Consider the following 17,286-nt stretch of genomic DNA (forward strand, 5'->3'; position numbering starts at 1 on the left):
AAAGTTTGGGGAGGTATGAGCGACCTGAGAGGATTTTGACAAAACAATTCTATCTCCATGTTCCTGAGGTTTTAGTCCACATTAGCTTTTTTATTCAGGCTCAATTAGAACTTACTTCTTCATTCCTTGGAAGGTACAATACAATTTTTGTTTTGTTATTTGATTCATTCAGGTACATGTTTGACTAGGTCTGGGCATCAGTGTACCTTTAAGGTATCAACTGAAATAAATCGATACCAAGTAGTATGGAAACGTCTCCTGTCTAATGATACCTGCAATCAATCCTTTTTGCACCCAGAGCTAGAAAATATGACTATTTGTCTGGACTTGCTCACAGCCAATCAACACAAATGTTCTTCAATTAATAAGTCTTAATAATTTTAAGACTTTCAAAATGCATTTGTGTTCAAATTAGGGCTGTCAGCGTTAACGCGTTAATTGCGATTAGATTATTGCAATCCATAACGCGTTAATTTATTTTAATCGCATTTTAATGTTGCAAGCCTTTTTGTCCCTTCTACTCACCGGTAGACGGCTCCTCTAGCTGTAGCGCTATGCTTTGAAGTGGCCTCCTGCAGTAAACCTACCGCGCTGATGGAAAGTAAGAGAGCGACTGGACTTTTGAACGGCTTGTTTAACTTTAAAACACTTCCAGACGCTTCAGTTGACAAGTCAAAAGTAAAATGCAACCTGTGTCAAACGGAGTTTAACTACCACCGGAGTACGTCGAGTTTGAGTTAGCACCTCCACGCTAAACACCCAGGTGCAGCCAAGCGAGCCTCAGCTCCACCAAAGGACCATTTTGGAGTGTGGGAGTCGCAGCAGAGCCGTGATTGATTCCCAGTTAAGACACTCTGGTAAGAAATGCTTTACATAATGGGCTTAAAACTGCCTTGAAATGTAAAATAACAGGATTTTAAACAGGCAATTCAAAACGCGATTAATCTAAAATTAATCGTTTGACAGCTCTAGTTCAAATCTAATCATTTCGATGTGGAGGTATGTTGGCATTTTATGTTATTCAATGCTTCTATTCACATGATGGGTATCAGATTAAGTACTAAACTGTTATCAGTATTACTTTAAGGGTACTTACAGTATTAGCATATATTGGTACTGGTATCATCATTTTAAAAAAATATAATATTTAAATATAATACCCAACCCTAACTATGAGACATTATGTTTTTTTGCTGGCAGCTTAATGTAAACATAGTGTATATTTATGAGGAGTATAAATGGCAGTACAACCAAATAGGACAATATGATATATAATAGGAAAGTAAAACTATTTAAAAACAGGTTTATATTAGCATTTCTGGATATTCAATGTGAATACAGATGTTTTTGTGATATCTACCATCATATTTTAAAACTAATTTAGCATTTAGTTAAAATTAAGACACCATATAAATAATATTCCATAAATAGTTAATAAATGACAATTGAATCTAATGAATTGAATGAACTACACAACCTTCACACTGCAACATAGTGCTGGTCTACATTCAAATTATAAAAGCTATTTATTATGTGAGCTGATCAAAGCTCGTATAATCTATAACTTTTTGTATTTAGTCCTACTTGTAGGACTAAAGTTGTACCTCTGTGGATGAGAAAAGTGTCTGTGTGGATCTCTCTGCACTAAGATTTGTGCAAGATAACAGGAACAGGAAACAGGAAATTAAATGCAAAGTCACTGGAAATGGATCCGGCACCTGTCTGTATTCATGGATCCGGCCAAGTCCTAATCCTGATGATTTACTCCAGACATTTAGTGGAGTCTCAAGGTGCTGGCACGCATCAAATGCTCCTATTAAAGAGCTTTCAGTTGACTTCAGACAATGTAAATGGAAGTATTTGTATTTCTGTACTATGCATATTTGTTATTTCCCGATACAGACTGACCTGTATCAGTAAATTATAACCATTTCACAAGGAGCAAATTATGTTCTCAAACTCACTTTCAGTATTGTATTTTCCATTCTATCTTTGCTCCTTTGACATTATAATGGCTTTAAATGGACTGTTGTAAACACAGCAGGCCTTTGCATTGTAAGTTTGGAATCATGTTTAATAAGATCTTTTCCTTTGTGTGTTTGATTCGATAATTCAACTGAACTTCAATTAACACAGGAATGCAGACTCCAGACGCGGAGAATAATGAGCGCATAAATTAAATCAAAAACACACACACAGCGCTTCCATTAATTACAGTAAAATTAACAAACTGATATACAACTCTAAAAAAGCTAATATTGGAATAAATGATTGATGTGGAAAGAAGCAGTGTGGGAAAGCAATGGCGTACCTTTTGACCCTGACTGAAGATTTTACATGAAGACGTGCCTGAGGAAGGGGGGGGGGGGGGGGGGGGTACTGGGGTTTACTGACAGCACTTGGAGTTCTGTCTGACCTTTATACAAATTTAAAGCTAATTAAGAAAGCTCAAAAAGGATGAGCTGCATTCCAAAAGGTCAGCCGCAGTGAACGAGCCCTGAGAATAGGATCACATTTACTTTGCTCAGCTTTGGGGTGCAAATGTTCTATGACGACGGGACCGCCATATTTAACCTTGATGCGCCATTAACAGGTGAAAAGAAGTGTAGGAGCCTCTGACTACCAGCTCTGACTGCAGCCTTACAATGATGTTATTACTTTCTCTTAGCCGGGGAGTCGCAATTATTTCCATTCCGTTTCCTACAATGTTATTTTGGCTGCCGATCAAAATACACGAGCCACGACTTGTGGTGAGAACTCCTCTTAAAGTCAGATGTGATACATTATTCAAAAACTAGATCTGCCAGCCTGTCTCCTGAGTCGTTACTCTCATAATCTCTGATAAGTTAAATATGAAGAAGCTGAAGTGTAGATGAGGAAAGTTATATAACAGTCATTGTGATAGGAGAGGAAATGGTGAATGACAGGCTTATAATGTGAACATCGCATACGAGTGAAAATCCAGAGCACAAACTGTTAAATATTCAATCAAATCTTTTTTATCGCCGCTCTCAGCCCAAGCAGCCTAGGCAGGAATACATTCCACCAACGTTACTCCTCTCAGCCTCATTATATTAGGCTTGCTTTGCAGTGTTATATCCTGGCTATGAGTAACAAGGGTTGGGGGAGTTCTCTGCAGAGTCACGGGAGGATCGTGAATGGCGTCCGACCACTCTCGCTGTTGTACGGCGGTTAGTAAAGCGAGCTCGCTGTGGAGAACCGCTTGAAGAGATAGCCCGGATACAAAACAAAAAAAAAATAACAAAACCGCTGAGGTGGTTGGCGCCTGAGGGGGAGGACGAGCAGGCAGGCGCTTATTTATGTATGCCTGGACATGCTGGGAGAGCCACGCTTTGCTTTGGGGAAACACATGCTTTTATTCAGCCTGAGCACCAACTGTAATGCTCGCTATCTCACTGTGTTGCATGTTATTTATTCCCCAATCCCCAGGCACCCTAATCCGAACTTCAGTCCTCACCATGACATGCTAACTTCAATCCTTAGCCCTAATTTGGAATGTTAAGATTCACTTAGGATCATGTCAGAAAATCCACTTATTTTGGTTGCTCATAATCCAGTCTAATCTACATGCCATAGGCTTAATATTCAAGGTAATATGGAATATAACTGAGGAGGACTTCCTGGAGTTATTTTCATTATTGATAATCTGTTGATTATTATTAAGTCTTTTAGTCTGCAGAAGAAAAAAAAGGTGAAACCGGTGAAAAACATTGATTGTTATGTCAATGTTTCTCAAAGTCCGATGTGACGGCCCAACCAATAACCCAAAGACATTCAGTTTAATATCACAGAGGGATAAATAAACCAGGGAGTGTTCACATTTGAAAAGAAAAACAGACTTAAAATGATTTAAACCAACAGTTGTAATTGAAATCAATGGTTAAACACAACTTGACTATTGAAATGCAATACCTGTGACAGCTAAATGATGTTTTATAATGCGTGTCTTGGTGGAGGATTAAGGAAATCACTGCTCCATTAAGAAGGTATTATGATTTAAGCGTGGTGTGTTTGCATTCATTGAAAGGTTTCAGGATTAAAACTGAGCTGCGATGGCTGCTGATTTCTCAACCCCCCCACCCCACCATCAAGCCCACATCTGGATTCTGAGTGATTTTTCAATATAGTGAAGGATCACTGTGCTGACCTTGCTGGTTCAAAAAGTCAAAAATATCCAAAGTTTGCATTCCACAGTTTTCATTTGCGGTATATTTACTGTGTGCTTTTGGTAAATACCTTCCACTGACGCCTCACACTTAATATTTGTGTTTGTTTTTCATTCTACATGAATACAAAAAACATAAGAACTCAAAAGAAAGAAAAATAGGGAGCAGTTTCCTTCTGTCTTTGAGCGATTTCCTCAATCACTGTATTAATGTTTAACATCAGGGATCATCCTGTCTGTCTGACTGACTGAAGAATAGAAGGTTCACTATGTTTGCCTCGTCACATAAACCTGATTTCTGTGGTCAGATTGCATTGGCTTTTGATTTGAGACGAGACTGAACCTTCACCACTCAACCGTCTTTCAAAATGTGTCATGGAGACGAACCGATATTGTAAAATTCCACATCAGATTACATTCAGTGTTATTTCCAAAAATTCTCACTTTATGCTGTATCTGTGGAGGGAATCTACAGTATGGTTAAGGGTTCGATGAGGTACACAACTAAATCACTGGATTGAGATTAAGGAAAATAACGGCATATATTAATTTTAGGGATGGAAGTTGATCTGCCTTGTTAACATAAAGGACGCTGGACGGAAAGCGTGAGGTGCAGATTTCTGTAACACTGATGAAATCCTTGCATGTTGTTCTGGTCTGTCACACCAAATGTACAAGCATGAATTATTTGCCAGTAGGGTATCATGAGCATTTACAGCAGCTAACTACAATGCCTATGACTCATCATCATCAAGTAAACAATCAGTTTAGACAGTAGTAGACATTGTGAGACTTTCACAGCTTGAAGAACTAGCAGAAGGTCAGAGTAGTGTTTGCTACCATGGCTCATACAGCTCTGAATTACAAACTAATGACCAAGTGAAATGTTGCGACCCATTTAAGGTGAAATTAGGTTGAAAGTTGTAATTTAAAAGTGCTGATGAGACATGCCTTGATACTTGCACTTTGATTACAACCAACTTTGTTCACCTTACACAAAAGTTAACCTTGATGCTTGTAGAAGTGACTTCCAGCAATATATCTCCTTTTTGAATTTTCCTAATTAATCTATCAGTGCGTAGACGTTGGTTAGTAACACACACACTCACCTGCAGGCTTTCTCAAAACGCACCTCAGCTCAGCAGAAACACAATCTTGAGAAAATAATTGGCCTGACACACAACAAGATGGAAAAAGTGTGTGTGTGTGTGTGTGGGGGGGGGGGGGGTGAGTGAGCTGCTGTCAATCAATCAGAGGAAAAAGCGTCAGCTGTGTGGGAAGGCCAACAGAGGTCTCGTCAGAATGAGAAAATAAAACTATGGCCATTGGCAAGGTGGCCACGATGTTATCTTCAATATGTAATAAGCTCCGACTTTGAGATCAAGCACAACAATGTGGTTTAAAGTGTGTGTGGAGAAATCAGTATTCCGTGGAAAACCTTTCCGTGCATCAAAGTGCTTGCGTGCTGTTTTTGAGGCTTACCTGGAACAAAGCTCCCCTGCACCACCTCCTTGTACGCCCACCATCCTTCGTGAATTTTCGGCGGATTCGGCTGCGCTGTGAGGTGAGAAGAGGGAAAAACATAGAAAAACATCAATCGCTTGAGATCTGAAATTCACACAAGAAAGCAAAACAAAAAAAAAGAAACCCCATCCTGATGCATTCAGATGTTCTCCGACTGAAACGCAAGCTTTTCTTTTTTTTTTCCCGCCCTCATCATTTCCAGACAACCCCGCTAACCTTTCTCTGCCAGAGGTCTCGGCAAAGAGGGTCTCCAGAGAGGAACTGGGAGCAAACAGGCCTCCGATTGGAATGCAACCTCTTGTTTCAGTCCACACACATACACACACAAGCAACCCCCCCCCCCCCCCCCCCCCCACTTCATGATGCAATGACTCCCTGGGCATTAGTATGGAAATGCATTCTGTCATGTAGTGTGAGCTGTGGAAGAAAGCCCCCAGATTAGAGGAGGGTGGTACAGTATAATTGAGGTGACTAAGTAAAGGTCTCAGTACAAAGAGAGTGTTGTGACCAAGAATTACCCAGCGAGCCTTTGGGATATTGCTTTTTACACCTTGCTATTTTTTCCCTTCTTCTTTTCAGTTCATTCACTGGACGTGCAAAGCAGTGCTTAATGGAGGGTCCAGAGGTTGCCCCTTGCTTGCTTGTCTTTAATGGAAGTCGAGGTGGACGAACAACCCTCCTCCCACTGCTGTCCCCCTAAAAAACACTCCTTGCTGCAGTATCACTGGAGAGTAGGTTCAATTTCAGACGGGTGGGCCGGCTGGTCATGGTCCAGCTAAGGGCAATCTCTACCGCCAAAAGATGAAAATAGGGGAACATGGCGGTTGGCGTCCCAAGAAAGAAAAATAAAGTTTCCTGTTAGTCGACTTTGTTTCTCACAATGATAAATTGTTTCTCCTGCTTTAATGGGAAATTAACTTGAAGAAAACAGCACTCATTACTATTCAAGGGCCACATACAGACCAATTTCATCTCATGTGGGCCGGATCATTAAAAAGATGGAGAGAAAGAAGGAAGAAAGGAAGAAAATAAGAAGGGAAGGAAGGAAAGACAGATGGATGGAAGGACAGGGGGAAGAAAGGTAGAAAGGACAGATGCAAGGAAAGAAGGAAGGAAGAAAGGGAGGAAGGGCAGATGGATGGAAGGACAGAAGGAAGAAAGGGAGGAAGGACAGATGGAAGGAAGGGAGGAAAATAGGAAGGTAGGAAGGACAGATGGAAGGAAGGAAAAGAACACAGGAAGGAAAGTGGGCAGGATTGCACCCCTCGGCGGGCTGGTTCTGGCCCACGGGCCGCATGTCTGACACCACTGGTTTAGACCCTTAATCAGTGAAGCGGCAGCAGTGAGTTGGACTCTCTAGGCCATTAGAGGGAGGCTGGCTCCCTGGCCCCCTGCCCTGCGCTACCGGACCCTGGCCCCCTACCCAGCGCTGATGGGCCTTGGCAGAACTTCAACTGCTAGCAGGAACACAAGATCGTTTAGAAAGTTTTGATATAGTCAATTTCCTATAAATCAGATTGACTTTCTACCACCACAGATCTTTCTCTCTCTTCTGGATGAGAGAGTAGAATATGATTATGTGTTCAAATTGCTATGTGCCACACTTCAGACACCTTGGCATTGTAAAAAATTCATTGTGACACTTTGGTGTAGTTATTATCATAAAAAAGAGGCTGTGAGATGAATGGAGTGTTTGCTTCTCTCCAGTGGGATTGTTAGTGTTGTTTCTCCAAATTAAAAACACTTCTCCCATAAACCCCCTCTTTGCTTCCTGTGCAAACAAAACCTTTCTACTTTGTTTTTTTTACATACAGGAAAGCCATATCTTGTCTCATTCTTGTGCCATAAAAAAAAAGCTTTCTTTGTTTTGTAAAGTGCTAAAGTGGATTTTAAAGTGAACACAAGCTGAAGGAACGCACTGTGAATGCTTTGTTAGGCTCAGTCAAACCAAGCATAAGAATACATTTTGATTGGCTGATTTTAGTGGAATGTTCCAGGGATGGCGATACATGATACGTGTGTCTGGGACAGTTGAGAAAACAATGAAGCAAATTATTAAAACAGGTGTTACTTGGATAAACCAGGCAGGGAGTTCCGGTCCTCTGAAATGAGGCCAACGCGGAAGTAACTTAGAACTGCATTCTAGCAAAAGGCCACCACTTCTAACTGGATTTCTAATCTCAGTAAACGTTTTCAAAATGTGTTTATGGCCTCAATCGCTAGTTTAAAGCCTTCTTCAATGCAGTATGATGTTCATTTGTGAAATTTTGGCCTCCCTGATTTTATATTTTATGATAAAGCAGGGTATGCATTAGGGCGTGGCTACGTCTTGATTGACAGGTTGATTGCACAATGTCCTCGAGATCCAGCCTTCGCAACCATAGCAACCTCCCCCGCTCCGCCCATGACTCCGCCTCATGCCCATATAAGTAGAATCCGTGTTTTTATTTTTCCCGGCATGCACCTGAAATTTTCAAGATGGCGCTGCCCAGATTCGAAACTATTGGCTTCCGAGCAGCAGTCCACAAACCAATGTGTGATGTCACGGATGTTACGTCCATTTCTTCTATACAGTCTATGGGATAAACTGAGAGCGTACACAGTGTTTCCCCTAGAAATTTTTGTAGCAGCGGTGCTGTGTGTCGGTAACCTAGCAACACTAGGGGGGTCCAGGGGTATGCTACCCCAGAAGAAAAATTTGAAAAATAATAGGGCTGCAACTAACAATTATTTTGATAAAATGACGATTAATCAGTTGATTATTTTTTCGATTAATCGATTAATCAGATAAAAAATATTTTTTAAATTTCCACCCCTTCATTCAAAAACAAAACATTATTTCAATTTGACAATGCAAAAAAGTGCTCAAACAACATGTTGCAGTTTGGAAGTCCCTGAGTTGTTAAAGTAATATTAAATTATAAATAATAATTTAAACAAAACAACTACTGTAAATGTTAATGTCTGATAGCTTTAACAAAATAACACACATGTATGCTACACAAAAATAGGCATTTTCTGTAAATAAAAGATAAATAATAATAATGGTTTATTTTTATATTTTATAGTTTTACTTTTTCCATCATTAGGCTTCCATACAAACTATGTGCGCTAGATTCCCTTGCTGCTCTCCTCCTCTCCTGCTGCTGACTGTGAGATCTGAGCAGGTAGAAGCTGGTAGTTCACTAACTATAACCAGGGAGCACACTGCAACAAGGTTAATGATCCACACAGTGACATTATATCATTGATATGATGTGCAAAAGTATGTGTCTTATTAATATGTGTAATAATTATGTGAGATATAGAGAACAGGAGAATATCAAAGAAGAAAAATTCAATTTATTTCACCAGTTTTCTGAACAGCTGTCACTAACACAACTCTTACGCATGGCTGCACACTTAAATCAGCCCAATAACCCAATTCAAAAGATTTAATGAACAATCGTCGCATTGATATCGCAATCATTATTAAACATCAGAAGGATGATCAATGATTAATTTCATAGCACTCATATAGAAAGTAAATTTTACAAACAGAAATGGAAAGATTATTGATACGGAGAAATAACAACTCTAGTGTAAATAGAGTGTGATTGAAAATTCATCTCTCATACATAATTGAGAAGTTTATGAATGCACCTTTGATTTTACAGTTTAACCAGAACACAGTGGAGGATGCAAGAATAATAACATTTAAAAAAAACAAAGCTTTGGCTCCAGGAGATGAGCACAAAAAAAAAAAAAAAAAAAAACAACTGACAACCTTTTACCAGATGTGATCACAGAGAATTTCATTTTAAAAACACTGCAGTCATTTTGTTCATTTGATCTTGATAAAATCATGTCTCCTTTGGTGGTGGTGGGGGTGGGGGCAGCAGTAAGGAGAATATGATGAAACTGATGTAAATAGGAACTCAACAAATTGAACTGAATGTTAAGTTAAACTATGAAGCTCCATGGTGTTTAACAGGCAGGCAAACACAAAGAACAAAATGGAACTATGAGGTAATACAAGGGTATAAATAGAACAGGGCTGATTACAAAACACAATATATTGCAGATTTGTAGAGTACTTCCATCCAAGTCCTAAAACAGCAAACAAGCTAGCACCCGCAAATGTTGCTAACGTTTTTTCAACATAAGTCTGAATTTTAGATTGTAATCTTTTATACCACTTGTTAAAAAAAACACAAAGCCTTTCTCTCTGTGTTACTTTTGTTCCAAATTAAGCTAGCAACAACCGTACGTACGAAAATGTATACGTCCTTTTCAAACGATGTTATCACTGCTCACATACTTCCATGCGTCCTTTATGTTGGCATGGATGTTAACAAATACATCCACCAGGGGGCAGCCCAGAGTCAAAAGTTTATGACGACAACAACAAACTCAAAAACAAACATGGCGACTGTGGAGGAGATACTGATAATGTACCTCTTGCATAAAAGACAAAAACGATATGTTTAAAGTTTCTAACCAACTCGCACAACCTTTCCTCAAAAAGTTCATCCATTATTATTTCTTCTTCGTGTCTCACTAGAGCTACATATCCAGTAGTGACAGCAACACTGCCCCCCCATGGTTTCCGGTGGTACTGCTCCGTTTGGTCCGTATCCGTAAGCTTTATGGAAACGTGCAGAAATACAGATGAAATGAACGCAGAGCACGGACAGAAGGCTCTGTTCGTATCTGGAGCCGTATTTATCGTTGAGCGTAAATGGGCCTTTAGTAATACCTTGGCCACTTCAACATTACAAAAGGGCACATGGATTTTGTTGCACTGTGACTTTGCCATTGTTCTCTTTTCTTTCAATGGCCATTTATTAAACACTATCGCAGCCAGTATATTTTACTCTACTGATTCACATACAGTAGTTAACCTTACTGCTGAACAGCAAATACATTGTGATGGTGGTGTACCAATTTATCAAGTAGAGAATGTTTAAATCACGTTTTATGAGATAAAAGTTCAGCGCTAAGAAAAATAATGACTGGTCATGTACAACAATTTGTGAGTTTGTATGTGTGTGTATAGGAGTGGTGGTGTGTGTAAGCAAGAGTCTTTGGGATTCTAGCTACAGTAAGTAATAATATAAAGGAGATTTGGAGGCCTGTGGACATGATCCTCTTACAAGCTACCGACAACAATACAGATACAGTTCTGTCTCTCTTACTCACACTGCACATGTGCACTGTAATACTGCCTATAATAACACAGCTGCTGTCCTTGACAGTAAATAAATATTAATAATGCCCATTTTGGATTAATATACCCATGTTATTTTATTCTAATTAGAGTGAATGTGAAACAATTTTATCACCATCAGTTTTAGATAAATTGCTGCTGAGATCGTACATTGATGAATTCAGTAAATTGAACCTTTCCTGATCCCTGTGGAAAAAACAAAGCAGTTTCGGTAGCCAAACAGCAGCACTAATTACAACAAAATATATTATGCACCAGTGCGAACATGTAAAAAAGTGTGGTAATTTTGGAACTAATGCAAGATGAACAGATAATTAATTCTATATGCATGACCTATGAAAAAGTATGTATATTTATCATCAAAATTGTATAAACTCATAAATAATAAATTACATTTGTATTAAATTGATAATTTCAGAATAAAGTTTGTATTTATTTTTATTCTTTGATTTTTTAAATCATTCTTTTGTTTCTTTTGTATGATTTTTGATCACTATTGGTTCTGCATCACCTCCTATTTGCCTTTGTTTGTATTTCTATGCACTTTATTAATTATATGAATTCATCATTTAATTTCTTCTCTTTGTTTTTTGGGGTGAATACATGTTTAAGCTGATGAGTAATTTGTAAAAGTAAAAAATGAAAAATAGAATAAAAATTACTTAAAATTAATTATTTACTTTTTTTGTGTGAGAATGATGAATTGATGGTTAATTTTAAGATGGACTCGCAAAATTAATTTACAAAATGCTCTATATTTCACTGCATCATATTCCATTATTCCATCTCACAGCTTGTTTGTCTGCTGCTTCTATATTTACAGTTTCCATTTCATGCTTACATCACATTCAAGTTAAATCAAACAGCCTGCAACAGCTATGATTGGCCAACTGTTCTGGATTGTTTGCAGCCATGTGTGAGCTCAGATTCTATTTTTTTTTCCTTTTTTACAGCAGCACAACCCACTCTCCATGTAATCCTGTGGGCTTCTGTTGTCACTGGATCGGAAGTGGTTGCAACAAACAGATGAGACATAATCACTTCCTGCGGTTCATCAGAAGAGCGCCACAGAGAGAAAAAAAAGAGTGAAGCAGCATAACAAGCACTGTCCTATTTCTCACAATGTCTGGCTATGGCCCCAAAACACATTTCCTGACATCAGCAGAAAGGAAATGCCTCCAATCTATAAAGGGAAATGCAGTCAAGATGCTGCTAGGGGAGGGGTAGGAGGGCTGATTGATCACCATTTGTGTGCATTTCAATGTGTGAGGTAGCAGATTAGAGTATTCTGCATACTGATAAATATATTAAAATGTTCTCCATTACTTGTTTATGGGAATTTTCTCTGTGTGATGTTGGAGCAACACCGACAAATCCCTTATAGTCAGAATAAGTTACATGAAAGTATAGGTCAGGGTACAGTAGGCAAATCAGGCCATTTTGGAAACTTTGAAGGTTCCATTAATAATCTTTAGGTGTCACTTCTTGCCTCCGTCTGCAGGAAGATAATTCTCACATTTAAAAAAAAAAAGTACAGAGAATCTTTCTGACATGAACTGCGTGCAACTTGTTACAGACTTTTGTGGTCTTGAGATATGATGTGTCATTTTTAGAGACCTCTCATTTGTTCCAGCTTCGGCCACTTACTCCCAACATCCACATTTGGTTTTGGACAACATCTTCCAACATATCAAAAGGTAAAATATATGAATATATAACATATGATATAAGCTATGTCTTCCAAACTATCATTGCAAAAAACAATCCATATGTGTTTTCTGATCAGCCACCTTCATGGTCAAGGTTTGGTTAGATTTTCAAATCTGCCTTGTACTTTGAGTTGAATTTGACTCTATTTGGTTCCTCTTCCTGCAGTTTGTTTGGGCAGATCAGAGCACAGCAGTTGTCCCGGAGCAGAACAACCACACAGAGACCCTTTAGCCCAGGCATGTCCCAACTGTTCCATAAAGAGCCGTGTGCCTGCAGGTTCTTGTTCCAACCAAAGAGCACACGATTCAATCATCTGTCTGAAGACTTAGATCAGTTGATTAAATGAGTCCAGCCTGGTGTGCTACTGCTTGGTTGGAATGAAAACCTGCAGCCACATGAACCTTTATGGAATAGTTTGGACATGCCTGCTTTAGGAGAAGCCATCTAAGTCTGGTCACAAAGGACTTCTGGAGCGGTTTGTTTGTGGTGGGAACTTTATCAGACTTTGATCTAACCTAACTACTAGGCATATCCTGCAAGTTTGAGCTAAATGGCCTTAGTAGCCAGGTAGTGTTATCCATACTGGGATTATGATGAGTAGTATGAACAGTTTTAATTAATTGACCTGGACTGTTTCCTTCTTGGCATTTGGCCAGGACCTTCTTCCTCTATCTACAAAGACGATTCTGAAGACACATCCAACCAATGAGACGCTTGATATTCTAACGTGGTTTTTAAGTGATGCTTTTTTCCAAATAGAAAATAACAAGTGTCTGACTCATCCACTGATTCAGACCAGAGCAAACCTGTTAAAGGTTTGAGAAAGACTATTTGGTAATGGTTGGGGTGAAAAGAAACATTAACTACTAGTAGGAGATGGGATAACAACTGCTATCTTTGTACATCAAAACTCATCCCTTAAAGGGTTTCTGGTGCTTTTACATCATCAAGTTAATTCTACCTTACCTCTGAGAGAGAACACTCATAATTAACTCATTATCACCACAGGGGTTCGCTTGTCAGGAAAACATAATCATATGTCGTTTTAATCATTCAAACCGACAACCAGTGTGGCTGTCTGACTGGGGAAGATTATCTTGTTGAGGAATTCTTCAGCCTCTAGCATTTACATTTTAGCTGACTGCTTCATAAAGAGGACTTTGAGAAAAACATCTTTCAGCAGCCTGGAAGTAACATCAACAGTGACAGCACTTTTTCTTAATAAAGACAAGTCAGCCACTGTTTGGTTCTTTGTAATGGAGATGTCATGTAAAGAGGTACCACCATGCTTACACTTATTTTAGAATGACACTTTTTTGTGAAATATGATGTAATGGGAAGTTTTTCTGGCCAGGCTGCTTTATGTTCATTTCATGCCATTCAACAAATAATTGAGCTTTTCCCAGCAGAATATAAGTCATCTAAGACTATTGAATCGCTTACAGAACAATGGCCAAGTAACAATTGCAGAATCAATAAGAAAAAACCCATTATCTCCATTTTTAAGCTTAAATATCCTTTTTAAGCCAGGGTTCATTGGTGTGCATCGTCAGTGCAAGTTTGGATTGACATCTGTCAACTCTGTACATGTCTTATAGTTTAGTATAGAAGCTCCCAGACCTGCTCCTCTTGTCAATTCTATACGAACTACATATTTCATCACCGCTCTTTGTGTTTCAGTCAGCCTGTCACGTCAGCCCTCACATACAGCAGACTTATTCTACTGTCTCTACTGTCAGCCATCCTGTCAGCTAACCCTAATTAGGTGGACGAAAAGTTTATACAATATTACTATCAAGATGATGTCATTCAACTCAAGAAAAGTCTGTGAATAAGCTGATTTTTTATTGGAAACTGGAACGAGCAATTCAAGGTAATTTCTATCTTTAATTTTACAGTCAATAGAGGTGAATTGTACTTAACATGCAGTTTTGAACATTTCTTTCCTTCAATTTAATCTCAGGGAAAGAAATGACACAGTTAACTTCAATCTTAACACTACATTTAAGCAACAGCAATATTGCCTTTCCCATTCTTTTCATTCCTCCATCTTTCCTTGGTGCTTTAACCTTTATTCCATTTTACTTAAAATCGTTCTCTATTGTTTCCCTTTGCCATTAAGTCTCATGTGTTTCTTTATTTCCTCTCTGCCATTCCATCATTTTCACCTTGATCCTCCTCTCTAATTTGCTTTTGTTTCTTACTTTTTCTATCCTACACGTTCTTTCCTACATTTTACATCTCCTTTTGTACTTCACTTTCAATCTTTCTTTATCGCTTTCGTACTTTTCTTTGATCTGTCCGAATTGCTTCCATCCATCTTTCCTACTATCTTCATTTTCACTTTTTCCCTCCTTCTGCCCTTACTTCCTATGTTCCTTGCAATAAATACATCACTGAGTTCACCTTCCTTCAACAAATCCTCTGTTTTGTCTCTCTGTATGTTTTCTTTCTTTTTGTACTTCCCTTCATCTACGTTTCTTGGTTTTCTTCCTTACTCTCTTTCATTCTGTCCTTCTCCCTTCCTTGTCTTCCTATCTCCTAACTAATGTGATAGCATGAAATGAATTCTACTTTCAGCCACAGCATTTACACCTTACAATGAAAGCAAATGATACTCTTCTCCACAATTCTTTCAAGCTTTACTAAAGCAGGACTATTATTTATAACATTTAATTCAGAATCCAATAACTCTTTGTCGGCTGATAATCAGTCAAGTCTCGATCTTTGTCTCTGCCTCTTGACTGAACATACCTGAATTATTTCGCAAGCCACTCAAACTAAATTTGAACTACTGAGACAAACGTTGAACCACTTAGACCGTCCTCTATTTATCCTCCATCCCCAAACAATGCCATGTTTTTGCTGCAGAATTGTTTTGAAATGAGAAGGCTCCTCTAAAGCTATATGACGAATGTGTTTGGCCACAGCCTTTTACTGACCTGAATCCTATTTAGCACAGCACAGGCCTATTTCATCTTCATACTTGAGAGTCTGGCAGCATTCAGCCCCCCCCCCAAACCTCCCATAAAGCCACAGAGAGAGACTCCGTAAATAAACAGTTCATTTTTTTGGTGTATAATATCCAAACTCTTCCATTAATATTCATTGAAGGGCACAAGCAATCCTGAAGCCCAACCATGCAGAAAGTGAGGGAGGGAAAGAAGGAGGGTGGGGGGAGGGGGGGTGACAGGGAGTGGGACAGGTACAGGACAGACTCAGATAGGGAGAGAGAAAAAAAGGAGGGAAAGAGAGGAAAAAGAAAGACAGCTTGGAAAAGACACAGAGACGAAACTCGGGAGTGGTGACGTGCGTCCATAAATGAAACTTGACCTTGCCAACAGCTGTGCTTACTGACTTATGAGACAATTATCTCTCACCAAGCTCCTATTGGTGTCTCTCTCTTTAATAGCCCCAGCTGTGTGTGTGTGTGTGTGTGTGTGTGTGTGTGTGTGTGTGTGTGTGTGTGTGTGTGTGTGTGTGTGTGTGTGTGTGTGTGTGTGTGTGTGTGTGTGTGTGTGAGGGCGTATTTGCCTCTGTGTCACAGAATGAAAGATCTGGGCTCTGAAGACTGAATCAAACCGAACCAATTGGTTTCCTATTTAAAATACAGCAGGCAATATGCTAATCCAGTGCTACTCTGTTCTCATATGCTGGCTCAGGAGGCAGCAGTCACTTAGTCATACTGGAATCAGCAGTGTACACATTAAGAAGTATACTGCACTGTGAATCAATAGGTAAAACTATGATATTAGTCCTGAAAGATGCTCAGAAACTTTTGTCGATGTTTAATGTGTTCAAAATTCATTGTGTTTCTGTTCAGATCATGTTGTTAATTTACTGCAAACATAGACTGTATAAAATAATGGGTGTTGCAAAGTGATGACATCACCCACTGATTTGCATTGGTTAAAATTTGAAGCCTCGTATTTTCCCCAATCTCCATAACTTCATCCTCCACTGATGTAACCTGTAGTTGCTGGATTTTTTAGTTAGGAACTCCACATTAAATTTGTGTAAAAAACAATAAGAAGTTAATGCTCGACATAAACTCCTGTGTGTCTGCTGGGGTTTAAAGGTTCAGTTCATTTGAATTGTTGAATAGGCAAGATTCTGAGGTACAGCCAAAATCATGATGTAACTTCCTGTCTTCCGTAGGCTCCATTAGCATCTGTAAATCAATGCAATCTCTCCATTGATGCATTGTAAGAGCTGGAAATGGTGCCAATTCAGTTTAATAAGATTTCCCCGCTGGTCCCACCCACGAGTTATAACCATAGACTTTACATTGTGATGATGTCACAAATTGAGGAAAGTTTTACAAATCAAAAACCTAATAAAAAGGATCATAATTGATAATGTCTGCTGTTCGAGGTCAGACATCTCTTTTACAATGGTGGTCTATGGGGAAAATGCTTTTTGAGCTGCAGGGGAATTTTAAGCTGCAATACCGCGAGTGACCACTGGGAAAGAAAATCAGCTTATAAGCTAAGCAGCAACGCCCTATCACCTCTTATAATACATCAAAGAATCTCTCAAGCAGCATTTCTTTTATTGGTCTTCCTGAACAAATAACTTGTGCTCCAGTAGTTTTACTTTAGGACAAATCGACTCCACTACTTTGCTATTAAAAGCTGAAACACCACGAGTTAAACAG

The 17,286-nt window shown here is 39.0% G+C and overlaps 1 protein-coding gene across 1 annotated transcript in view; it reads right to left on the minus strand.

Annotated features, from left to right (window-relative positions):
• The window catches only part of ca10a (carbonic anhydrase Xa), a 240,071-nt gene that overhangs the window by 200,361 nt on the left and 22,424 nt on the right, over positions 1–17,286 (minus strand). The window contains exon 2 of the mRNA XM_053341436.1: positions 5,669–5,743. Within this exon, the coding sequence (XP_053197411.1) occupies positions 5,669–5,743 (75 nt within the window). The remainder of the gene's footprint in view (positions 1–5,668; positions 5,744–17,286) is intronic.

The sequence above is a fragment of the Scomber japonicus genome, chromosome 20 (genome assembly GCF_027409825.1).
Source record: "Scomber japonicus isolate fScoJap1 chromosome 20, fScoJap1.pri, whole genome shotgun sequence".
Classification (NCBI taxonomy): domain Eukaryota; kingdom Metazoa; phylum Chordata; class Actinopteri; order Scombriformes; family Scombridae; genus Scomber; species Scomber japonicus.